At 43.0% G+C, this 27,079-nt stretch overlaps 1 protein-coding gene across 4 annotated transcripts in view; it reads right to left on the bottom strand.

Moving 5' to 3' along the window:
• The window catches only part of igf2bp2a (insulin-like growth factor 2 mRNA binding protein 2a), a 76,610-nt gene extending 53,012 nt beyond the window's left edge, over positions 1-23,598 (bottom strand). For 3 of the 4 annotated variants that reach the window (XM_055638222.1, XM_055638224.1, XM_055638225.1), the window contains exons 1-2: positions 23,347-23,598; positions 21,883-21,943 (exon numbers count right to left, since the gene is read on the bottom strand). In XM_055638222.1, coding sequence (XP_055494197.1) covers positions 21,883-21,943; positions 23,347-23,518 — 233 coding nt within the window. In that variant the 5' untranslated portion in view covers positions 23,519-23,598. The remainder of the gene's footprint in view (positions 1-21,882; positions 21,944-23,346) is intronic. The other variant, XM_055638223.1, reaches the window with a different exon arrangement.
• Between the last annotated feature and the right edge of the window lie 3,481 nt (positions 23,599-27,079).

The raw sequence follows: 27,079 nt of genomic DNA, 5'->3' as shown, positions 1-27,079 counted from the left end.
TCCCCCCCATTTCAGGGCACCATGATGTTTGGGACACATGGCTTCACAGGTGTTTGTAATTGCTCAGGTGTGTTTAATTGCCTCCTTAATGCAGGTATAAGGGAGCTCTCAGCACATAGTCTTTCCTCCAGAGGACGGTGGTTCTACAGAATCCAGAGGAAAGTGGGAGAGATGAGATGTGCAGGAAAGAACAGAGAAGAGGAGACAGTGATTTCAAGAATTAGATTTGGACACACTGGTCTGAACAGTACACTTTTTGTAATGGGCAAGCATAATACAGGCAGATGTGAATACTGTGGGCAAGAGGAAACGATAGAGCATGTCATTGTACATTGTGAGAGGTATGAGGAGGAGAGAGAACGGATGAGTGAGCAGTTCAGAAAAGAAGGAGTACAATTTGATTTGGTAGATATTTTGCAAGGGAGTTCAAATAAGTGCTATCAAATCCTGATGCTTTTTCTTAGGGTAACCAATTTGTTCGGAAGGATATAGGTTATTAGAATATGTAATGGTGTTGTTTGATCCACACTCCATGCCAGTTGGTGGCGGTAATGCACCAAAAAAGTTGTTTGCCAACCGCCAAAAAACACTATATAGAAGAAGTCTTTCCTCCAGTCTTTCCATCACTTTGGAAACTTTTATTGCTGTTTATCAATATGAGGACCAAAGTTGTGCCAATAAAAGTCAAAGAAGCCATTATAAGACTGAGAAACAAATATAAAACTTTTAGAGACATCAGTCTGGCAGGCCAAGGAAGACCTCCACAACTAATGACAGAAGAATTCTCTCTATAATAAAGAAAGATCCCCAAACACCTGTCCGACAGATCAGAAACCTCTTCAGCAGTCAGATGTGGATTTGTCAATGACCACTGTCCGCAGAAGGTTCATGAACAGAAATACAGTGGTTACACTGCAAGATGCAAACCACTGGTTAGCCGTAAAAATAGGATGGCCAGGTTACAGTTTGCCAAGAAGTACTTAAAAGAGCAAACACAGTTCTGGAAAAAGGTCTTGTGGACAGATGAAACGAAGATTAACATATATCAGTGATGGCAAGAGCAAAGTATGGAGGAGAGAAGGAACAGCCCAAGATCCAAAGCATACCCCACCTCATCTGTGAAACACAGTGGTGGGGGTGTTATGGCCTGGGCATGTATGGCTGCTGATGGTCCTGGCTCACTTATCTTCATTGATGATACAACTGCTGATGGTAGTAGCATAATGAATTCTGAAGTGTATAGACGCATCCTATCTGCTCAAGTTCAAACAAATGTCTCAAAACTCATTGGCCGGCCGTTCATTCTACCCAAGACAATGATCCGAAACATACTGCTAAAGCAACAAAGGAGTTTTTCAATGCTAAAAAATTGTCAATTCTTGAGTGGCCAAGTCAATCACCCGATCTGAACCCAATTGAGAATGCCTTTTATATGCTGAAGAGAAAACGGAAGGGGACTAGCCCCCAAAACAAGCATATGCTAAAGATGGCTGCAATACAGCATTACCAGAGGAGACACCCAGCAACTGGTGTTGTTCATGAATCGCAGACTTCAAGCAGCCATTGCTTGCCAAGGATATGCAACTAAATACTAAACATGACTACTTTCATTTACATGACATTGCTGTCCTCAAACATTCTGGTGCCCCGAAATGGGGAGACTATGTATAAACACTGCTGTAATTTCTACATGGTGAAACCAAAATGCATAAAAATGACCTTTATTAAAATCTAACAATGTGCACTTTAACCACATGTGATTTTTTCTATTACAAATCTCAAATTGTGTAGTACAGAGGCAAATAATTAAATAAAGGGTCCTTGTTCCAAACATTATGGAGGGCACTGTAGATCAACTGGGTTAATTGGTGGAGAAATAGCAGATGGATTTTAATCTGAGCAAGTGTGAGGTGTTGTTTTGGGAGGTCAAATGCAATACCAAAATACACAATTAATGGCATGATCTTTAACAGCATTGTTGTACAGAGGGATCTTGGGGTTTAAGGCCATATCTCCCCAAAAGTGGAAGAGTAAGTAGCAAAGAAGGCATATGGTATGCTTGGTTTCATAGGTCAGCGCATTGAGTAAGAATCAGGAGGTCATGATGCAGCTTTATAAGACTTTGGTCAGGCCGTATTTGGAGTTTGTGTGCAGTTCTGGTCACACCATTACAGAAAGCATGTGGAAGCTCTGGAAAGGGTGCAGAGGAGGTTTACCAGTATGATGCATGGATTAGAGGATATTAGCTACTGGGAGAGGTTGGACAGATTTGGATTGTTTTCTCTGGAATGCTGGAGGTTGCATGGAGAGGATTGAAGTTTATAAAATTATGAAAGGCATAGAAAGGTTAGCCAGTTAGAAGCTTTTGTTCATGATGGAAAAATCAAATACTAGAGGCTTTATGATGAGAGGTGCAAAGTTTAGTGTGGGGAAATTTTACATCGTTTTCTTCCCTTAACAATGTGCTTTTATTGCATAATTACAGTTACAAAGTACTGCTTAGAGTACCTCATAATTATAGTTACAAACTACACTGCAGTTTGCAAACATAAACCATCAAATTAGAACATTATCATCCATATCTACAATGCACTCGAGACGTTGTGGTAACCCAGCGTTCACAGAAAGCCTCCAAATTCCCCAAGGACACAGTGTGCTCCCTTTCCAGGGTCATGCGGGTAAACAGAGGGTGGTTAGTGTCTGGAACATGCTGCCGTGGGTGGTGGTTGAGACACATATGATAGTGGCATTTAAGAGACTTTTGAATTGACAAGTGGAATGGTTTATGTGCAGGCGATAAGAGTTGGTCTTGGCATCATGTTCAGCACAGATGTTGTGGGCCGAAGGGCCTGTTCTGTGCTGCACTGTTCCATGTTCCGGTTATCTTGTAGACTTCTCTTTTGAACATAACACTATAATTCCTACGACCTTTACTCTGACATCAGTTCCTACGTCAGTCCAAGGTCACTCATTGCTGGAATACGTCAGAAGGGGATGAAGAACATATCTTGTACACTTCCACAGGCTCACTGCACTCCCGTTCCCAGTATTTCACCAACTCTGAGAAATGAGGTTGGTATAAGTTGACAATCAGCACGGATATGGTGGGTTTAATGGCCTGTTACAGTGCTCCGGGGCTCTGTCAGTGACAACAGTGGGGTTTGCCTGGTTGTTGCATTTTGCCTAGTGCCAAGTCTGTATAGAGGTAAAGAAGGAGAAGCCAGGCAACCGAGTGTTCCTGCATCAAAGCACACGGTGACTCAAGCCAGGTCACCCATCATCCCTATTCAATCCGCTGCAACTTGATGAGTGACTCACTCGTGTTAGTCAGCAACAGGGGCTTATGTGGCTCTTCAGTCACTCAATCAGATCGATTTAACTCCATCATCCTTTTCTTGGTTCCCAGCTGAAGTAAAAACAACTCAAAGCGAATATTCAGAGATTTTCAACTGATGCACAGCCCAATAGTGGTTCCAGCAATCACCTTGGGTGGTAACACCTTCTTCCCAACCACTCTCACTGAAAGTCTAGCTCTGATTTAGAGGTAAAGTGTTCCCAAAAATCCCAAATGGCCAGGATGTTCTGACTAACAGTCACGGCCTGAAAAAAACACTGCTCCACCACTGAAGCTCTCCGACCTGCCATTTACGTTAGGCTGACAACATCCGCTAATGTTTTGCCTTTGTGATTTGAAATGGTGGATAGCATTATCCTTAACATGCAGCAGAGGTGCTAGCTCCTTTCTGGCCACTCAATCAAAAGCTCAACAGAATGCTTATCGGAGGAACACAGGGGCCATGGAGTTAGAGCAGGACCTGACTGCTGATAGAAAAGATTAGCCTCAATCTGGCTGGGTTATTCTTGGAGGGGAGGAAGCCGAGGGAGAATCTAATAGAGAACAAACTATGGAGGGCATAGATCGGGTGGATAGCAGGAAACTTTTCCCTGCAACAGAAATGCCTAAAACTGGAGAGTATGGGTTAAGTTAAAGCAATAGGAGATTTGGAGAGACCCGAGGAACAGGATTTTCACCCAGAGAGTGGTTGCAATCTAAAACACATTGCCCTAGTGGGTGGTGGAGGCAGATCCACTCACAAAATTTCAGTATCGGAATGAGCACTGAATCAAGAGAACATAAGAAAATTAGAGCAGGAGAAATCAGCCGTTCAAGCCACCACTGCTGTTAATTATAATCAAGGCCGATCTTCTGCTGGCCTCTGCCAAATTCATAGATCCTTTAATTTAAAATGTATCTACTTTCACTTTAAATACCTCCAATACTCTAGCCTTCACAACCTTCCAGGGTTTGGGATTCCAGAGGCTCACTAACCCATGAGAAGAAAGTTCTATATATCTTGGTTTTAAATGGCTGCTTCCTAATCTTATAACAGTCCTTTCATTCGAGACTCTCCCACTCGCGAAAACATCTCAACATTCACCTTGTCGTACCCTCTTAGGCCTTGCATGCTTCAAGTAAGATTACCCCTCATTCTTCTGAACAAACCATTCAGATCCAACTTATTTATTGGTCTGTGATAGGGGTAGTCTCTTAACCCAGTAATTTGTCCAATGGAATATTTTGCCAAGACATAGAAGATGATGGGCAAAGGCCATAAATGGAATTAGTATAGGTGGGTAGTTGATGGTTGGCAAACATAGTCATCCGAAGAGCTGTGCCTGTGCATGTTGGACAGATCATTAACCTCCTGATGACCTAACTCTTACATTTCTATGTTCCCAGTTTGACTTTCATTTGTTGCAAAGATGATAACTGTGAATAAAAAGACCCAATGGCCAAGATGTCAGTAACATGACAGGACAGACCGAGCCAGTAGCCTAGAGCAAAAACTGCTGATTACCCAAATATGGCAACGTAGACATCAATTCAGTCACAGTGCGACTTTTAGTGAATCATTTCCTGCACATTCACACAATGCAGGTGTATAGGACACAAAGAATTCACAATCAGGAAAATAAATTTGGTTCCTTGCTCAACACCCTCCACTCACTGAAGAAGGGTATCGACCCGAAACGCGAGTCTGAAGAAGGGTCTCGACCCGAAACCACCCTCTCACCCATTCCTTCTCTCCAGAGATGCCTGTCCCATTGAGTTACTCCAGCATTTTGTGATCTACCCTCCACACACTTCGGCCAAAGTTCACAGGCCATGTGGCAGGCCAGATCACATGTTCAATAATGTTGTTTAGTGGTTCCTTTCAAAATCATCCTGACTATTGGTGTGATAATCTATATCTGGACCCCAAGTGATAGCTGGCTAGATGAAAGGGGCACCATAAAATCTGAGGTGTTCAGCTGGGGGCCCTGAGCTTGGTTGGGATCCAATACAAGACAAACAGCTCTAAACAAAGACTTTGGAAATTATTTCCAGCAAGAATCTTCAGGAACTTGAATGCTGCGCCACACCTGCTTTGAACTGCGAGAAAAGAAACCTCAGCTGTGGTTTTGTGAGTATGTGTGAAGATATGTGTGGCCCAGTGAATGAAAGGCGTGTTTTCCAGCCTGCATTCTGGCAGTCATGTGACACTCACTGATGATGTCACTAGAGCACTTGGTGTCACTTTCAAAACCAAAACAGACTAAAAATCCACGAAGGAGCTGAAAGCTCACTTCCACTTTCACTTAGCAGCAGCTTCTCATTGTAGACTTTCTGTGGAGGGGCAAACAGCTGGGATTATAGAATCCTCAAAGGGCATGCAGGGTGAGGGTATGATAAACACTATGGAATTCGATTTACGAGTTCACAGAACTTTCCAGATCAACCTCATCATAAGTCTGCCCACCTCCCAGGATTACTGGAGTCTATGGAAATTAATTTCAGGACAAAGGCAGCTACAATCTCAGGTTGCATTGAAAAAAAAAGATGGTGTCAATGCTCTCCCCCCACCCCTCCTTGGTTTTCTTTGAACACAAAGTCAATACACACATAAAATATTGGGAATTGGAGTTTTTGATTGATAGTCAAGGATGTCCCAAGGGAACAAATAGCTGGTACATGTCACAATGGACATGTCAGAAGGGGGAAGGCAGGCAGCTGGACACATAGGATTTTGTGACAAAACCTCGAGGTTAGCCAGAGTAGCGATGTGCAAGGTATCTGGCATTGTACTGGGAATGCCAAGCAACACAAAGTACAAGGGCTCTGATGATACAAAAGCCAATAAAACTCCATCCCATGATGGATTTAAGAACCAAATCTCCAATGGCTTCAGGCCGCTATGGCCTATCCAAAACAGACCAAATCTGGAAGAAGGATGTAATATATACTGTATTTGGAACAACTTGGTGAGATTGTCCCAGCTGCATCAAACTCCAAACATGATTCACATTCCTCTCCACAACCTTCCCTCAAGCTTTTAATTCTTGTCCCTCAACATCCTGATATCACAAGCTCTCCAGGTACCTCATTCCCTCCTCAAATTCCCTCACTCCATCCCAAACTCTAAGAAAAAGTATTCCTGCGACCCTGTCAGTCTCCCTCGGGTGTTCTGGGAGACTTGTGGGCTGCGAGTTAGCTGACCACTGTAAAGTGAACCTAGCGTGTAGGTGAGTGGTAGAATCTGGGGGGGGGGGGGGGGGGGGATTGTTCGGAATGTAGGGAGAATAATATGGGATCATAGAATTAGTGTGGATGGGTGCCTGATACTCAGACTCTGTGGGCTGAAGGGCCTGTTTCCATAATGTATAACCAGTTATTACCTTGTCACTTCCCTCAATTTTTCCTCATTCAACAAACTACCTTGATGTGTTCAATTAGCGAACTCACTGTCAGAACATAACTAACCTACTTTTCATCTCTATCTCTCGTTAATCTCGATAACAGTCACTTGAGATCATCCAGCTTTCGATCAGAAAAGCCTGGTCAAATCACTCCACTCCAGCCAATGCTATGTGGGCTCACAGCAAGCTACTGTACTGTCAGGTTTCAGGAGAGGCAGAGATTTAAAGATACATTCTGAAAGGGGAGAAGATTCAGAGAGAATTCCCGGGCTACCAGCCCGAGCCACCAAAGGCAATGGTGTGAGCAGTGGACAGATTAAATTCAGGCAGGAGGGGGACAGCAAATCGATAGACTGGAGATTGCCATCTGGGTGATGCTCTACATTACTCCTGTTCCCTGAACGGAGAAAACCCCTGCAAAATTTACAAATCGCAAACCAAACATCTGACATAAAATGCACACTCATGGAATTTACATAAGTGTGTAATAGTTTTTCTTTCCAACTCCTGTTTCTTGACGTATGTACAGATGACATAGCCTCACTTTAATGGGAATCGCAGTACAGACTGCTTTCGAGGAACAGACTGTTTGGATGAACCAGTCAGGAAACCAAGCTCCCAGACCAAACCAGGTGCAGTGCCCAATGCAATAGGCAAGCTATGAACCCTCTTCTTCAACACTGCAGCTGAGGTCCTGATCGGCGTGAAACACGAATCCACATCTCCCCAATGTGCATCCGATGTCTCGCTGCACTCACTCACAATCCCCGACATACACAGCAACCAGCCCTCAGCATCGGATAAGGCAACTCCTGCCACACAGATCAGAACTCCAGCACTGTTGTCTTCTAAAGAGATTCAGGGGTCTGAGTTCCTAAATCGCAAAGGATTATCCTGCAAGTACAGCAGGTAATGAGGAAGGAGAAAGCAATGTTGGCAGCATTGCAGAAAATATGGTATGAAAATAGGGAAGTTATATGCAACTTCACAGGGCGTTTGTGAGACCGCACCTGAAGCACTGCATGGATAGTTTTTGTCCTGGGGTTAAAGGAGGATATGCTCACATTGGATGGATCTCTCTCACTTTTTCCTACCCCTCTGGCCTTGGACATTGACCTTTCTTGCCTCTCTGACCCCAGGTGAGTGCCCTTCCTGGCCCTCTGACCACTGACCCTGGGGAAATGCTACTTCCTGCCCCACCAAATGTAGACAAATGCCACTTCCTGCTCTTCCTCTCCAGAGCTCCTGTGATTCATTAACATTGGAAATAGATTTAAGTTTATGATTATTGTCACATGTACCGAGATACAATGAAAGCTTTGTTTTGCATGCTATCCAATCAAATCAGATAATTATCAGATAATATATAAATACAATCAAGCTAAACTCAAACAATAGAGTGAATGTAATATTACAGAGTGCAGAATATTGTCTTAGCATTGTAGCGCAACAGTTCCAGAGACAAATTCCAATATCTGCAATGAGATAGAGAAGAATCCGCCTGTACCCTAGCCAATGGAAGGACCGCCCAGAAGCCTGATAACAGAGGGGAAGAAACAGGTCCCAAGTCTGATGGTGTGTGCTCCTATATCTTCTACCTAATGGGAGTGGGGAGAAGGAATGACCAGAATGGAAAAGCTCTTTGATTATGTTGTTTGATTTCCCGAGGCAGCATGAAGTATAGATGGATTCAATGGTGGGCGCCTGGCCTGTGTGATGGACTGGGCTAGATCCACAACTCTCTGCAATTTCTTGCGATCTTAGGCAGAGCTGTTTCCCAAAAACCAAGTTGTGATCCAATCACTCCTAATCTTTCTAACTACTGGCTGCAACCAATCTACACCCTCGGAACCCCTTCAAATGCCTGTCCACCAATGTCAGTTCACAGCCGCTATCCCAACTTCATCTCATTCCACGTCACCCCCCCCCCCCCAGACATCACAACATCCTACAACACTAAAGGAGAATGGCTTGATCGTGCAATGTACAGGAAGGAATTTGGCTCAAAATTAATCATATCACACAATGACCACACGAGGAGGAATAACAAATTTGATGAGATTTCCAAACAAGTCAGGATATACTTACGCTGTGTTTCCTCAGACTGAATGGTGATAGGCAACCACTTTGATGTTTCAACTTCTGAAGAGATTCCGGACGGTAGTCACAGGGAAACCATTCGTTCCAAACAGGAACACAAAAGAGAGACACTGAGAGCAAAGATTTTCAGAGGGACACCAGTGCAGATATTTACAAGTTGAGCACAGGTCTAATATCCCAATACAACACATTGACCTGGTACTTAAAAGTAAAATTGTACAGTGCAGACCTGTCCCCAGCATGCCTGTACTCCAACTTATACAATGGCAGATCTATCCACACCAGTCTAACCCAGAGTTAAATCAATAAGCACTTGTATTGCAGTGTTAAAGAGTGACAGAGTGTCTTCACCAGTATAGTACCCTAGCCTTATACAGCGACTGGCCAATCCCCATCATAAGTGCATCCGAGCTTTATATGATAGTATAACTGTATCGCAGTATGGTATGGCAACTGCTCTGTCTCCGACCGGAAGGCCTTGCAGAGGGTGGTGAAAATTGCCCAACGCATCACCGGTTCCTCGCTCCCCTCCATTGAGTCTGTCCAAAGCAAGTGTTGTCTGCGGAGGGTGCTCAGCATCGCCAAGGACTGCTCTCACCCCAACCATGGACTGTTTACCCTCCTACCATCCGGGAGGCACTACAGGTCTCTCCGTTGCCGGACCAGCAGGTCCAGGAACAGCTTCTTCCCGGCGGCTGTCGCTCTACTCAACAACGTACCTCGGTGACTGCCAATCCCCCCCCCCGGACACTCCTCCCACAGGAAAAACACTATGTCTGTATATATGCCAATGTAAATATTTATTCAAATCATATGCTATGTCACTCTTCCAGGGAGATGCTAAATGCATTTTGTTGTCTCTGTACTGTACACTGACAATGACAATTAAAGTTGAATCTGAATATGAATCTGAATAGTCCCCAGCTCTGTCCCCATCAGTTTTGTAGCTTACAGTCATGCAGTGACAGACCATTCACCCCGAGTACATGTTTCCCAGTGTTAAACAAATCCATCTCTACCAGTACTGTACCCCAGCACTATACAGTGACAGAACTCTCCCCAGAATAACCCAGTGATATACAGTAGAAGTAGGGCCAGGCATACACATAGTCCATATGAAATTCAGCAAAGCCTTTGACATGGTTCTGTATGGTAGGCTGCTCTGGAAAGTTAGGTACGCATGGGATCTCGGGAGAGCTAGCTATTTGAATATAGAATTGGCTTCATGGTAGGAAGGGGTTGGTTGGTTTTCGGCGTGGAGGCCTGTGATTAATGGCGTGCCTCAGGGATCAGTGCTTGTTATTTACAACTATGATTTGGATGCAAATGTCATGGCACGATTAGTAAGTTTTCAGATGACACTACGGTGTTATCATACAGAGAGAGGATGGTTATTAAAAATTACAGTAACATCTTCGATCAGCTAGGCAAATGGGTCGAAGAATGATTGATGGAGTTTAATTCAGGTAAGCGCGAGGAGTTGTATTTTGGGAAGTCAAACCAGGTCAGGACCTTGACAGTCTATGGCAGTGCCCTGGGCAGTTTGTAGAACAGAGAAATCAAAGAGTACAAGTAGAAAGTTTCGGATGCAAACCCTCGTTATAACAGACCATAAGGTGGGGGGTGGTTGACGGTTATTGTCAATTGTTTGCTATAACAGAGTAAGGTATTAACTTTGCAGTTAATACAATTAACGTTAATATAGTTGAAACATAACTGCAGATGTTGGTTAACACACAAACGGACACAAAGTGCTGGAGTAACTCAGCAGGTCAGGCAGCTTCTCTGGAGAACATAGATAGGTGATGTTGGATTAAGACACTTCTTCAGAATGATTGTAGGGGGTAGAAGAAAGCTGGAAAAAGGGAGAGGCAGGACAGAGCATGGCAGGGGTTGTTCCAACAGACAGGTGGTTGGGACAAAAGCCAGAGATAAGAAAAGTAGATGTGCAACAGGTTTGATGAGTTGTGGATTGTGAAGCCTGAGGGACGAAAATAGCAGCGGTTGTTTAGAGGGAAGAAATAGATGGGAGTCCAGGTGAGGGAGATGGGGAAGAGGGAGGGGGTAAAACCAGTACAAGTACAGCCATAGAAACACAAGGAACTGCAGATGATGGAATCTTCAGTAAAACAAAATGCTGGAATGATTCATCACTTGTAGAGGGAATGAATAGGTGACATTCAGGATTCTTCTTCAGATGGGTCCCTACCATTGATGTACCTATGGTACATGTTAACAGACCATTCTTCTCAAGTACTTGTATTCCCATGTTAAGCACTGATTGACCAGTTTCCAGCAGTACTGAATCCCAGAGTTATACAATGACAGACCTCTCCCCAGCAGTACCATATGCCAGCATTATACAATAAAAGACCACAAGTACTTGTATCCCAGTGCTATACCATGACTAACCCATATCTATCTCTATTGTACCCCTAAAGTTCTCTAGGAACAGACAGACCCCACCAATACTGTACCCCTGTGGTATACAGTGAAAAGACCGATTTCCACCAGTGTTATTCCCAGGTTATACACTGACAGACCTGTCCCCAACAGTATTCTACACCAATGATACACAGTAACGGCCTGTTCCCCCAGTGTAACACAATGATATGACTATTCCCCATGACCAGTCATACAGCCCAGAAACTGGCCCTTTGGCCCAACCTGCCCATGCCAACCAAAGTGCCCTGTCTACATTAGCCCCACCTACCCATGTTTGGCCCATATCCATCTAAACCCTTTGTATCCATGTACGCATCCAAATATCTTTTAAATGTCGTTATAGTACCGACCTCAACCACATCCTCTGACAGCTCGTTCCACATAGCCATTACACTGTGTGAAAAGATTGCCCTTCAGGTTCTTATTAGTTTTTTCTCCTCTCACCTTTAACCAATGTCCTCCGATACTCGATTCCCCCATCTTGTCCCGTCATGATCTTATACACCGCTATAAAATCGCCCGTCATCCTCCGGAGCTCCAAGAATATAGTCCTCACCTGCCCAATCTCCCCCTTTAGCTCCGGCCCTCAAGACCTGGCAACAGCCTTGTAAATCTTCTCCACACTCTTTCCAACTTAAAAACGTAGACCACTCGTATCCCAATGTTATACAATCACTTACCTGTACCCCATTGTTAGGCATAGACCGAACTGTTTCCATCAGTGCTGTACCCCAGTTATAGAGTAACAAACCTGCGCCCAACAGTACTGCACCTCAATGTTATAGATTGACAGATTTGTCTCCACCAATGCTGTACCCCAGAGTTATACAACGATTGGGTCTGTCTGCACGCTGTACCCCAGAATGATACAGCGAGAGTAGTCCCCACCAGTGTTACACAGTGACAGACCATTCCCCATGACTATGGGTATCCCAGTGCTATCCAATGGCCAGTCTCCATCAATACGCTATCTTAGTATTATATGGTAACAGACCTGTTGCCATTGACACTATATCCCAGTGTTATAGCATGGCAGACCTGTCCCCAACTATAGCAGTGTCAGTGACAACAATCCCCATGAGTATTTGTATCTGTGTTAAACAATTAACAACATGTACTATACCACAGAGTTGTACAGTGATAGACCCCCTCCCCACCCAAATTGTCTTCCACATTTTTAGTCAGAGCAGTCGTTACCACTGTGGTCCCGTGTAAAACTGTGACAGGGGGTCTCATGTGATATACAATAACAGACCTGTTCCCACCAGTACTAAACCCCAATGTTATATAATGACAGATGTTTCCCCCAACAGAATTGCACCCAAGTTTTAAATGACAGTCCCCAGACATGTCCTCACCAATGCTGTTCTCCATTGTTAGTTATATACCATTCCCCGTTATCATTTCCATCCCTTTGTTAAGTAATGATTGACCAGTCTCCACCTGTACTTGTATTCCGGTGTTAAAGAGTGACAGAATGTCTGCACCACTACAGTATCCCAACGTTATACAGTGACAGACCCATCCCTGACAGAACTACATTAGAGTTTTAAATGACTGTCCCCCCAACCTGTAGCTCACTGTCATACAGTGACAGAACCCCCCCCCCACCAGTGCTGTACTCGCAGTGCTGCAGGGATAGACCATTCTCCTTGAATAGTTGTATCCCAGACATGGCTGCATCAGTATTCCATCCCAGCGTTAAACCAGTGACAGGCCTGTCCCCACCATACTGTACCCGTGTTATACCGTGACAACCCCATACATGCTAGTCCCGCATTAAATAGTGATAGACTTGTCCACATCTGAACTCTACCATGTAATACAGTGAAATAGCAGTTCTGCCAGTGCTGTACCCCAGTGTTACAGTGACAGAGCTATCACCGTCATCACTGCAACTGAGTATTATAGTGACAGACCGCCGCTACCATACCGTACCCGTGTTGTACAATGACAACCCCAATGGAGCCAGTTCTGCATTAAATAGTGACAGACGTGTCCACATCTGAACTGTACCATGTAATACAGTGCTGTCACCATCATCACTGCACCTCAGTGTTATACAGTGAGATCTGCCCCCACCAGTACAGTACCCCAGTGTTAACAGTGACAGAACTGGCTCCACCAGTACATTCCCCCAGTGTTATATACAGACAGAGCTGTCCCACCAGTACTTTCCCCCAGTGTTACATACAGACAGAGCTGTCCCACCAATACAGTACCCCAGTGTTATACACTGACAGTCCACGACTACTTGTATCCCTGTGCTATACAATAACTGACCTGTCCCCCACAGAACGCTACACTGAGAGACCCATGCCCACCAAGTTCAGGTTTTACTGGCACAGGTTCAGTGAAGTACAGGGACAACTAAAATTCTTGCTTTCAGTGGCATCGAGGGCACATGGACTAACACAAACACAAAACAAATTATACATAAATTACACATAGAATTCCAAAAGTAGGCAAAAATAAAAATCACATTAGTGCAAAAACATAATTAGAAAATTAAAACATCCACAGTAGTGCAAGAGGTGGTCCGTGGTGAAATGTGGTTGAGGTAGGGTTAGGGTTGTGCAGATTGTTTCCAGAACCTGACAGTCGTGAGAAAGTAGTTGTTCATGAACTCGATGGTGAGGGACTTCAAGACTTTTGTACCTCCTGCCCGATGGTTGCACTGACAAGAGCATATGGCACAGATAATGGAGATCCTTGATGATAGATGCCACCATCTTAAGGCAGGGCTTCGTGTAGATGCTTTCAATGGAGGGGAGGGTTGTGTGTCTGATGGATGGGCTGAGTCCACCACTCTCTGCATCCTCTTGCATTCCTGGCCACTATGAACCAGTCAGGATGCTTTCTACACTACACCTGTAAAGGTTTGTTATAGTATTTGGAGACATACCAAATCACCATAAACTTCTAAAATGGTCGGAGTTGAGGAACCTTCTTTGTGATTGCATCTACGTGCTTGGCCCAGGTCAGGTCATCCAAGAAATTAACGTACAGGAATTTAAAGCTGCCAACTCTCCCCACCACAAATAAAAACTGGTGCGTGGTCGCCTAACTTCTGCTTTCTGAAGTCAATGATCAGTTCCTTGGTCTTAAAATTGTTCTATTTTTCTCTTGTATGCTGACTCATCACCAACAGAGATTCGACCAACCACAGTGGTGTCGTTGGTGAATTTATAGCTGGCACTGGAGCTGTGTTTAACCACAGTCACGGGTATAAACAGAGTAGAACGGGGGGGGGGGGGGCTAAGCACGCAGGTGAACCTGTGTTGATAGTCAGCGAGGACTGTATTCCCATGTTATACCATGACAAACACATCCTCAGCATTACTGTTGCACTGCTTGATTCTGTGACAGTTCCCTCACCAGCAATACAGTGCCTCAGTATTATACAGCGTCGTCTGTGATGTTCCCTTCTTTGATAAACATCTCTTTCAGCACTGGTCCTAATCTGAGCACCAAAGATGACCCTGCTGTGCAGGCTGTTCCTTCATTCAACTGTGCAAGTTCCACACAGTCACTATTTCCTCAGACTTCACACTCTGGATTTACACCCCTCCTAAATCAGCCCCACTGTCCTTGGTGACACATGGCTGCCTCTGCTCGGTTCTTTCCAGGACAAGGCTCATGATCCTGGTTTGAAATCCACAGAGTGGCAGCAGTGCTTGTGAGCTGCTCTACTTTGCATCTCCCACTTTACACCAACAGCTGCTCCAAAAACTTCAAACTGATCTGGGAATATTGAGCTGATTACTGAAGCTTTCTCCATTCACGCATATATTGATAAGCTCACAAATGCAACACACCTCTTGGCTCAGGTAACTTCATTCCTCACACACACTGCAGTCCAGAGACTGCTCCAACAAAGGCTCCCTCCCGGAATTTGGTGTTTTTAAAGTCAACAGCCAATAATTATAATAAAAATATGAATCACAGACAGTACTGACTAAATATAAATATGCTTCCAGTAAACTGTGCAGCTTCACATTGCCACTTTGAGCCCAGTGTTTTAAATCCTGTCAGCTTTGATGATGTCACCACCCACCAACTCCCCCTCCCACCAAAACATGACATGCTTAAGTTAAGAGTTTGTTTGTTTGTCTGCTGGCTCAAAATGGTACAACCAAATGATTTCACCAAAGCACTGTGGTGCTAAATCAACAAAATTGCTGCTGGAGGAACAGCTTGTTTCATTTAGAATTCATTATTTCTTTGCACTTATGCATCTCTCTAAAGATACAATTTAAACCTTGATTTTCAATTTTCTGCATTCAAACGGAAACCATCTACTAAATTATTTTTGTGCCATTTTATTGTAAACTCAGGTTGGCAAAACCTAAACAGAAAATTGGATATTCATTTCCATATGAAAATATTCCTTTCTTTGAAAATATCAACATTAATCCATACATTGTTTCCCTTTCTAGATCGAATTGTTTTTAAACTTTGTGCACTCTACCAATCAACACTGCAATTACTCTTTATTTAAAACTAAGATTTGCAGACAGTTCAATATAAAATCCATCTGACAAGTCCAGTTTTCTCCTTTTAACAAAATGACAAATTTCCCCTATCACTTTTTCATAAACGTCATGCCAAAAACTAGAGGTGGTAAAATGTAAGAGGCAATTCTTTAAATTAAATCCATTGATTTTGCAAGTTTTATTTTTATAATTTCAGTCCTTGCCAAGGATCTTCAAAACAGGTTTGTTCTCTGTAAAAAGTTTTTAAGAGAACAACCAACATTTCAGAGAGGAATAACAGCAGAAATTGTGGAAACACTCAATAGGTCAGGCAGCCTCTTTGGAGAAAGAAACAGAGATGACATTTAAAGCCAAAAATGCCTTGTCTGTACAGAATTCCAAGTAGGTCTTGGGACATTACTGTATGGAACTAACGACTGAAATTCTGGAAAGATTTAATCCCTAAAATATAACAAATTTCACCAGCTGAACTACTGATTAAAGAACACCAAATCAGCAACTGGTGTTTTTTTCATTCAAGCTCATAGAACATTGCCAATGACCAGGTCAAAACAATTGATCTCAAAAAAGAAAAACACACAGGAAGAAGTGCAAATTTACAATTTATGTGCTATTAATTGACAGGCATTTAATATTTCTATTTCCACATATTAACATACGCTAGATGTATTTAAAATGTTATTGTTTGGGTGGTGTGGCATAAAAAAGCAAATATCTTTGAAGCCCAAATAAAAATCTCCCCTCCTACAGAGTCACTACAAGCTTGACACACACAAGAGTGAAACCATATTGAGGGATGAGGAACATTCAGTGTATTTAAAACATAAACAAAGACCAGAAATCTTAAGTAAAAACAGTGCTCATGGAAAGTAATAACAAAAAATTAACTGCACATAATAAAGGATAAATTTCCCTCATTAAATCACTAATATCCAATAATCTCTGCAAGAATTGCTAATCTGCTTTTTGCCGGTCAGTTATATTTCTGAACTATTTTTAATTAAACATGAACCCCACAGGTTCCCAGAAGACAGTTCCCAGGAGCACACAACACCTTCAAACTCTGCCTCCAAACATCCCAGCCCCAATCACTTTCTGCCTGTTTAGTTTGGTGATGATTTCACCTTGAGGTTGGATTTTATGCTTCACTGATACTCCATCCACATCCAGGCACCGTGGATTAGCACACTCCATGTACCACAAAAACACAAGCTCATCCTGCCTGCATCACCTCCAACTTGCAAATTGTAAATGGGCAATTGTTTTTTTTTTAAAAAGGAAATCTGCACCTGCTGCCTCAGAAATCAATCCTCCACCATCCTTTTCAATTGTAACATCACAAGGAGAGCAATGAGAATCCCGGGTCATGCTCTTTGGGCTTTTCCAGGCCAAACTGGTCTTTAGAAGACGGATGCATTTGCACAAACTGCAAATCAACTCACTCAACACAAATCACAGGACTGTCTAGACTGCAGAAATACGAGTCAAAAAATTCATACCCCTGCATAAATCTGATTGTTTACTCTGAATTGCTCACAGCCAATGGCAAATAATTTACCTAAAAAAGTGAGGTTGTAATTAAATGTTTACTATCAGGAAAATAAGTTTCTCTCATTTCCTTTCCAATTTATAACTGATAAATACTTAATAATCATTTAGTAGGTTTAATATATCCAACATTAAAGACTTGATACCCTTTCATAAAATTGTCTCTAACATTTTTCTTCTTTCATGAAGGAATTTGAATGGTGTTTTTTTATTGTGATTTAATAATGGCATCAACCTGACAGATCCAACGTTCCCTTTTTGATATAGGCTTTTATGGAAAACGTGGGAATTGAGTAAATAATAAATACATTTAACTGGGCAGGGGGAAGAAACATTTTCATCTCAGCTGGTAGGCTGAGACAGTTCTGCGGGCTGATGTCGAGACATCTAAAAGTGGATTTGAATGAAAATTCAAGTTGTGCAGAGCACCAAGAGTGAATCAAACGTAAATTATTAACAAAACATCACACCCATTTTATCCCAACTGCATTTCTTCCTTAATCTCAGGCAAACAATTCTGAGCACATTACATTTAGGGATTTGTTTAATGCTAATAATCAGCTTGTCATCCACTATAGAATAATAATACTATAGAACAAGAGTAGTTGGTCAAAATTCAAGCTCTCAAACTCCTCTCATGTGATTACTTTCATTACTCCCATAGATATTTAACATACTAGCACAGTTGTCTAATGTTGTAAAACTCTGAACAGCCTCTCCAGATAAAAGTCTAGGTTTGATCGGACAAATCTGCACTCATATGACTGGGTGTTTTTTTTTATTGATCCAAGATATGGCCACCAAAAGCATTAATAATGAAGATAATGTTTTCTCACATAAAATGGGTCACACTGAAAATACTTTTGTAGCAACAATAAAGGGGATTACTTTGCTTTTTTCCCCCCTATAGCAAATAAGTCAGCCTCTTCTTTATAGGAACATACAGCTCATTTAACTTTGAGGGGGCACATATTTAAATAGATGGACAAATGATACACAGGGAAGGTGGAGTGGGAGGATATTTTTAAATCCATTAAGTATTGTGATGCTCTGGAGCTCACTGCCTGCAAAGTTAGAGGAGGGAGGGGAGAGAGGGTTGAAAACAGAAGCAAAACTTCCGAGAACAATCTGGATAGGCACAGAGGAACATAACCTGCTGGGCTACAGGACAAAGAACAGGCAAATGGGACCAAGTGGAATACTCAACTGGCCTTCTTCACTGTAATTATTTTGTGATTCCTGGCAACAGCTAGCAAACTGGTCCCACACTTTTCCCTTTTAGCATAGCCACAAACTGTGCGCCACCTTAAATATTTCAAAAGTATAAATTGCTTGGCAAGGCTGAGTATCAAAACGTTGAACACATAAAAAGAACCGGGACCTGACATTACTGAACGCAAGATCATGGAGATGGAAATGTAAACTGTGCAATATTCCACAGCTCAGTACTTCAACTACAAGAAGGAGGGCAGCAGGGAATACAATCAAAATGAGCATGCAGCAACTCATAAGGAAGATACTCTTAAATCCTTTTATTTTGGTAATTTGCAAGAACATTTTATCCTTCAAGATGCCAAGAAAATATAGCAATGGGGACTTTGAAATTCCTTGAAGTATGAAAATTATCGATTCATTTATGAACAGAACCTCTTTATTCTGAAAGCCCAACAAAATCGTTGTAGAAATTTGCTCTATTGTACCCACAAATTCAAAACATTTCTTATGTGATGTGTTTCTTAAAAATTGCATCTCGCTCACTCAAAACTCACTTAATGTGTAACACCAAACAAGACAACTTTGAGACTAAGAAAATAACACAAGAGATTTTCTGAAAAGACACCTGTCCGTTGATAAGATTAACCTGGCTTAAATTATGGAAAACAAATATGTCCCTCTAGCTACAAGCTTGTTTTCACATAAGCAATTACTTTTGCAAAGTTACAAAAATCGACAACACTCAATATGCACCATCTAAAATTATGTTCTGCAATTTTCAGTCACACAAACCCGCATTTCTAACTGTTCTTTCAAGTTGTCTATTGATCTGTTCAAATATTTAAAGCATCTCCCCTTCAAAATAAAAGCTTCATAATCTCTTCTTAAAAGAAACATTAATTACAAGGTCAATGTTTTCCTGTCACAGTTCATTAAATATTCTCTCTCAGTCACCATCACAGAAAATATATTTTGCAAAAGTGGAATCTCCTGATAACAATTAAACTTGTGCAGCCACCTCACTGGCACTGGCCAAACTGTGATCAAACCTACCAAATTGATGGGGTTCACCACTCCTTCCCTGAATGAAATGGGTCATGGCATACAGGAAGAGACAGTGGATACATGACCCAATCCAAGGTTTTTGTCAGAAACCAGCTATGAGGTGCCATTTCCAAAGGAACAAGCTTGTTCAGTTTTGTTTGTGTGCAATAGAACAGAAGCCACATTTTAAATCTAAATAAAAGAAAACTTTGCTTCCGTATAACTGGAGACAAAACATTTTGACTGTTATGGAATTCCTACCTCATTGTTAAAAATATATACATTTCCTGCAATTTATCATTTGTAAGACAATGTAAAATTTAAAGAATATAGCAAAGATACAAACATGAATCACATATTCCATTGGTAAACATTTCTGTAAAAACAGTTGCATTAATTGCTGTTTAAACTCTAAAAAGGAATAATCTTCACACTCCCAAGCTGGATGATGTTATGCATACACTAATACCTCACCCCGTGCTTTGTGCTATCTGCACCATGTAATATTGTGCAGTGCATATTGTTCTGTTTTCAGTGTTTGTGCAACAATAAAAGATCTCATGTGGTATATGAACACAACTCCTGTATAACCAATCCCCGTTCTGTCTAGAAACATATTCCCAAAGATAAATTTGTGGGATTTGTGGGGGGGGGGGGGGGGGGGGGGGGGGGGGGGAGGAGTTACTTATGCTTCAAGGTCTCTGTAACAGTTAGCAGCTGAACAAGCTTATCAGGCACAATGAATGGAAGATCTTTCCAGCATAGTGCAGATTTCTTTGATGGAGATACCAATATTTAGTTGCTCCCAGCATCCTTCTACACCTGTTGCAAAAGGTAAGCAGGGAAACAGACACAAGGTGCATCAACAGTTCACTCCCAATATTTTAAGTTTTGTTCCCACTTTGCAATGAAAATATCCTCACACAGCTCTTCTTTGAAATTATCCCATCCTCACCTAAATCTGGTGGGACAGTTTATCCGATTGATAAAAATAGTATTAATATTGTGCAACCTGATAAATCCACTCTCCTGAAATATAGGGTTAGATGGAATAAGAGACACGGAAAGATACAATAGGACTCAAGTGGACTTTCTTCTTCTTGGCCGACAGAAACAACCCAACAGCACTAGCAATTCATCCAGATGTGCCCCATTGCTGACAAACACAACTTCATACTTTAAACATCAACCTTTCATTTTCAAAATCCCATCTGCTACATATCAGAATACACTTATAGATCAGTTTAAAAATAAATTATAGAAAGCACATACAAATTGACACCTCCACCATTATAGAGAAACAAAGATGTCATTGCAATTAGACTGGAAACATGGCCGCCTACAGCACTAATCATTGGAGTTTGTACTCTACATATGACAACGGCATTTAAAATCATATTGTTTATGAGCTGAAATAATAACCATCTAATAATACTGACTGCGAGGAAAACTCTTCTAACAGGTCAGCTTTGCTTTTTCTTGTTGCTCCTTCACATTCTAAATGTTGCTTACTTTCTACATTAACATTTATTTATTAAAGTTTGTGTGAATTAGCAGTGACACCTAGCATACTTTTCCCATAATCATCTTCCACCCGTGTTAGGGCAAAGTCTGACTGGAATACTTTTGTGCTTTATTTGTGATTTGACACAACAGTAGGAAACAAAATCATTCTTGATGGGAAGAGAAAAATTTCAAACAGAATAAGTATAATATTTTATCGGTGGGGAGATAACAGGCAAAATTTTGAGGGTGGACTATTTTAAATCAGTGCAATTACTAATATATCTAACATTAAACATCATTAATTATTCTAACCATTTTATGAAAGCTAACTTTCAACAAATTAAAAAGGTACAATGTTAGTTTCAGTTATTTCAAATGCACAACAGGAAATTGTCAAAATGAAAGTCCTAGCAATTTCAGACTATTGCACAAATGGGTTTATTCTAGATTGTGGAATATAAAATTTTTCTAACAACTTCCCCCCTCTTCTACTATTAAAATAACATAATGCAAAAGTTTTATAAAAGGTCATTACATTATTGCCATGTTACTCACACGTGGTGCCCTTTACTGAAAATTACATTTGGGTTATTTTTATACATTAAACATACAGGACTTTCGGAAGTGGGATTACACCGGTCAACAAATCTAAACTCTTCAGAAATAATTATGATCTCGCGGGGTTGAGGAAAGTGAGGATTTAAATAGGCTCACAAAACCCAAGCTGAGTCAATAAACAACGAACCATTTAAAATATACATAAAAATAAATCACCGATGTGCTTGCTCACCTCTGCTTTTTGGGGACAGAGTAGTCAACTTCGATCACCTTGCCGTGAAGCTCCACTTTGCCTGATGGAAATAAGGCAGGAGGTGTAATTTTGTTCGGGGGCGGCGGACGGCGCCAACCGAGGGGCTGGGAAATTGACACATGCCCGGAGCCCCGTGCAACCCAACAGTGTTACACAAGAAATTGCAACAATCCCGTACAAGTTGCCCCATGCGCTCGCTCCCCTCTCTCTCCTGCTCAACTTGTGGTAGGACATTGAGATGGCCAAATCGTGTCTTTAAATTAAGCAGAATAAGTGCTTCCCATTGGGCTGGGGAATTTTGTTTTCTTTTGCAACAGGCTTGAATTGCACCATTAAGGGGCATGTATTAATATCGTTTGAGGCAATGCAACTCGTGTGTTAAAGGAACACACGCACACAACAACAAAAAGCGGCGCCAAAGGAGAGAGAGTGAGAAGATCTCTTTTTTGATTCACAAAATGAAGGACAGAGCCGCCATGCTTCTCACCACCTCCTAAGCCTGCTTTAAAAAAAATCAGGCAAGGGGAGAGATAGGGGACAGACCCACAGTCCCACAAGGGACACCTCACATCCACCCGAGAGGGGGAGAAAGAAGGCTGGGGAGCTAACTTCGGCTCTTTGCCCCAGCGTTGAGGGTGTATGGGAGCCATCTCAGTCTTCCCCCACCCCTCTCCTTCACCCACCTAATGCCGCCTGCCTCCCTCACCCACCCCTTTCCTTGGGCTGGGGGTCCCGCAGCTTTGAAAGTTGTGTGTGAATGACTGAGAAGCTTCCAGCATGTTTTAGTGACTGTGTGTGTAGATACCATGGCCTGGCGCAGCTCTCTCCACCACCCACCCCCTCCCTCTCTCTCTCTCTCTCTCTCTCTCCATCCCGCCCCCCTCCTCGCTACCGATTTACAGGCACTTTGCTCGCGAACGGCAGCTCCTTAAGCTTGGACACCTCGTAAAATGATGGGCACCTTCCCGGGGATCACCGGCGCGGGCTTTTCTGCGCCTGAACGTTGCCAGCGTTCCGTGAATAAAATCAAACAAAAAAATCAGGAAAAAAATAAGAGTGGGAGAGAGATGGGGGCTGCGGTCTCAGCTGCCCTGTCACTGGCTCTTCGCAACTTCGGCTCAGTAAGCAAACGCTCTCCCCAGTCCCAGGACAACTTCCCTTTCAGCCCGGGACACCCAGCCCGTCCCGGAGGGACACTTTTTTTCTGTGCTGTGACTTGTTTTGCCTGGTAAATCCCGCACCTTGAGCTGCCAGTGTGAGAGGGGCAGGAAGGAAGGGACGCCCTCGGGCTCCAGCGCCCCAGCGTGCAGCCACTGTGGCAATGGGTGAGAGTGCCCTGCCACCCACTCACTCCCCGCACCCTCGGGGCTGGAGAGCACAACAACCCACCCACCCCACCCCGGGGCTGGTGGTCAGCAGCTCCCACTGCCAAGCTACACTTACCGGACAGCGCCTCGATCACCCTGATCGCCGCATTTTCGTCGGGACAGTCCACGAAGGCATAGCCGGACTTGAGCAGAACTTGCCCGACTGCAAGCTTCCTCTCCCCAAAGAGTTGTTGTATATCGGCGAGTGTCACAGACGAGCTCAGATTCCCAATATACAACTTATTCATGATCTCACTCCCTCCCCCCCCCCTTTTCTCTCTCTCTCTCTCTCTTTCACACACACACACACACACAATCGAAAATTATAAACAACTAAAATCTACCTATAAATTAAAACAGCTAATCGCTCAATACCTCCCAAAGCGAAAGATACAAGGGGAGGAGGGAGGGGAGGTGGACACAAAAACCACACAACATACAAGTCAGCCTCCAAACAACTAAACTGTAGCAGCAGCAAGACAAAAGCGAGCGAGTCCGGCTCCAAGTGTCACTGTGACGCTCCTTTGGGTTAAGCGCCGCCTCTAAATAAAATGAGACTTAAAAATATCAGAAAAAAAACCCTGGGCCCCACGTGGGTGCAATGCGAAGACAGCGGGGATGTGAGTGTAAGGGGGGTGTGTAAGGAGGCCAGGGGTCGGCAACACGCCGGCTACCGCTCTCCACCCTGCGCCCACACGCCAGCCCACACTCAGCAAACTCCGCCGACGTCCAAACTCACCAGGCAGCCGAGCTTTGCAAGTGGCGACGGCCAATGCTGGCGACTAGTTGGGCGGACGGGTCCCTGGCGGGAGAGCTGATGTCTGGAACCCCCGCACCCCTTCCCACGACCGGGTCGAGCCCTGCCGCCAGCAACCTGCACGCTAACCTCAAGGCTTGCAGCATGAGCATTAGGAGCAGGAGTAGGCCATCCGCCCAATACACTCAGTTCCGTCGTCCACCAAGATGATGGCAGATCTTACACCTCAGCGCTGCTTTCCGCCCCAAATTCCCACACCCACTGATTTTGTCATCCTCCAGAAATCTGTCTATCTTGCTTTTGAATTAACTCAGTTCTCAACCTCCACATCTTCCCAGGGAAGAGATTTCTAAAATCCACCATCTTCTGAGGCATTTCTCTTCACCTCAGTCCTCAACGGCCTATCACTTATTCTGAAGCTTTGAGCTCTGGTTCTAGACTTCAGTCAGGGGAAACATTCTTCCCCCATTACCACTAACGAGCCCTGAGAGAATTTGAGATATTTCAATAAGATCTCTTTAGAGAATGCAGACCTCATTCGATGCTCCTCATACGTCATTCCTGGAAGCAGTCAGTGAATCACTCCCTTTTGGCAAATCCATCCTTTCTTAGGTTAGGGGTTAAAACTGTACACAATACTCCATATCTCGCACAGTACAGCTTTCTTACGCCTGCACCTAACTCCTCTAACAATAAAGACCAGCGTACCACTAGCCTTCTGATTCACTCTTGGCTCCTGCTTATTGATGTTCAATGATTTGTCAAGCACTTGGGTTGCTTTGAATATAAGCACTACTCAATTTCTCACCATCCAGCAAATGCAGTTTTACTATTTTTGCACCAATGGATGACCTCACATTTTTCCACATTATATTCTATCTGCCACTAACTCACTCACTCATGTAGTTCATATCCCCTCGAAGCTTCTTTATATCCTCCTCCAAAACTCATATTCCCATCTAGTTTAGAACCATCAGTGGACTTGGTAATATAATGTTTAGTCCCCTCAGCCAAAACCTTGATATAATTGTGAACAGATGGGCCAAAGCATGTCCCTAAAGTATCCCATTAGTTGCACCTTGCTAACCTGAGAAAAACTTGATTATTCCCACACTTAGTTTTCTCTCCGATAACCAATTCTCAATCCAAGTCATCTAAAAATATCTTGTATACATTAAATGTATCCCCTATTTATTTCCATTGATTTGATTTCCTATTCCATATGTTGATTAAAGTCTCCAATGATTACCTTATTACCACTGATATACCGCTCTCTAATTTTTTGAATTATGTTTTGCACATTATTATACTGGATTACTGCTTGATTGCACTGGAGAAGGTGCAGAGGAGATTCCCTCAGGATGTTAGAAACATAGAAAATAGGTGCAGGAGTAGGTGCCCTTTGAACCAGCACTGCCTTTCAATAAGATCAGAGCTTCATTCAAAATCAGTATCTCATCCCTGCTTTCTCCCCATATCCCTTGATTCTGTTAACTCTAAGAGCTATATCTAACTCTCTCTTGAATACTTGTTGGCTGTGCCTGTGTTGAAATGGTTCAGTTATGTGAAGAAGTACGCTGAGAACAGTGGAGGCTAAGGGGGACCTGACAGAGGTCTACAAAACTATCAGGTACACAGGCAGGGCAGATAGTGAGAAAATCTTCCCCAACCCTGTTAAAAACGAGAAGACTTAAGTTGAGGGTAAGAGGTACTGGTACATGTACCGAGATACAATGAAAAACTCCAGACAAATCATGCTATACATTGAGTATAATGAAGCCAATACAAGTACAACTGGTAGAGCTATGAGAAAAATGCTAAAGTGTGGAATATAGTTTTATAGCATTACAGTGTGTTCCAGGGGAAAAAGTCCAAGATCGACAACGCGGTAGGTTGGAAGATTGAGACTATTCCCTATCCAATGTAGCATCTTCTACCTGACGGGAGAGGGCAGAAAACGGAATGATTGGAGTGAAAAATATCCTTGATTGTGTTGACTGCTTTCTCAAAGCAGCATGAAGTGTAGGTGGAGTCAATGGTGGGGGTGGCTGGTCTGTGTGGTGGACTGGGCAATATGCGCATTCTGCAATTTCCTGTGAGCTTGGGCAGACTTGTTGCCAAACCAAATGTGTAGGAAGAAAAAGCTGGAGTAACTCAGAGGGACAGGCAGCATCTCTGGAGAGAAGGAACGGGTGATGTTTCGGGTCGAGCCCCTTCTTCAGTCCAAACTGTGATGCATCCCAATAAGATGCTTTCAACAGTCCATCTGCAGAAGTTGGTAAGAGTCGTTGAAACATGCCAAACATTTTTAGTCTTCTGAGAATTAGAGACATTAGTATTCTTCATTGGCTGTAGCTTCAATGTTATTGATCCATGACAAATTGTTGGTGATATTTACGCCGAGGAAATTGAAACTCTTAACCATCTCCACTTCAGCACCATTGATGCTGATTGGGACATGTACTCCACCTTGCTTCCTGAAGCCAATAACTAGGTCTTTGCCTTGCTGACATTGAGGGAGAGGTTGTTGCCTTGACACCATGTTACTGAGCTCTCAATCTCTTTCCTGTACACTGTCTCATCATTGTTCGAGATCCACCCCACCAGGGTGGTGTCATCCGCAAACCGGTAAATGGAGATAGAGCTGAATTTGGCCACACAGTTGTGAGTATATCGAGAGTATAGTAAGGGGTTAAAAACACATTCCATTACAAATTATCATGGAGGATGTTTGTCATCCATCGTCATTGATTGCGATCTATTGGTCAGGTAGTTGTGGATCCAGTGGCAGAGGGGAGGAGCTGACTCCTAGGTCCAGGAGTTTGGAGATGAGTTTGGTTGGGGTTTTGATGTTGAAGCAGAGCTATGGTCAATAAATGGAAAACTGATGTAGGCATCCTTGTTATCTAAATGTTCCAGCTTCGAGTACAGGGGCATGGAGTTAGCTTCTGCTGTGGACCTGTCATAAGCGGTTTAGAGAGGCTAGGGGAATGCAATATCTAGAACGCAATGCCTAAGTGGAAGCAGTTACTCTCACATCATTTAAGAAGTG

This window comes from Leucoraja erinacea, chromosome 7 (genome assembly GCF_028641065.1).
Source record: "Leucoraja erinacea ecotype New England chromosome 7, Leri_hhj_1, whole genome shotgun sequence".
Classification (NCBI taxonomy): domain Eukaryota; kingdom Metazoa; phylum Chordata; class Chondrichthyes; order Rajiformes; family Rajidae; genus Leucoraja; species Leucoraja erinaceus.
Note: the sequence above shows the minus strand (reverse complement) of the source record. Positions and strands in the feature narration are given on the sequence as shown.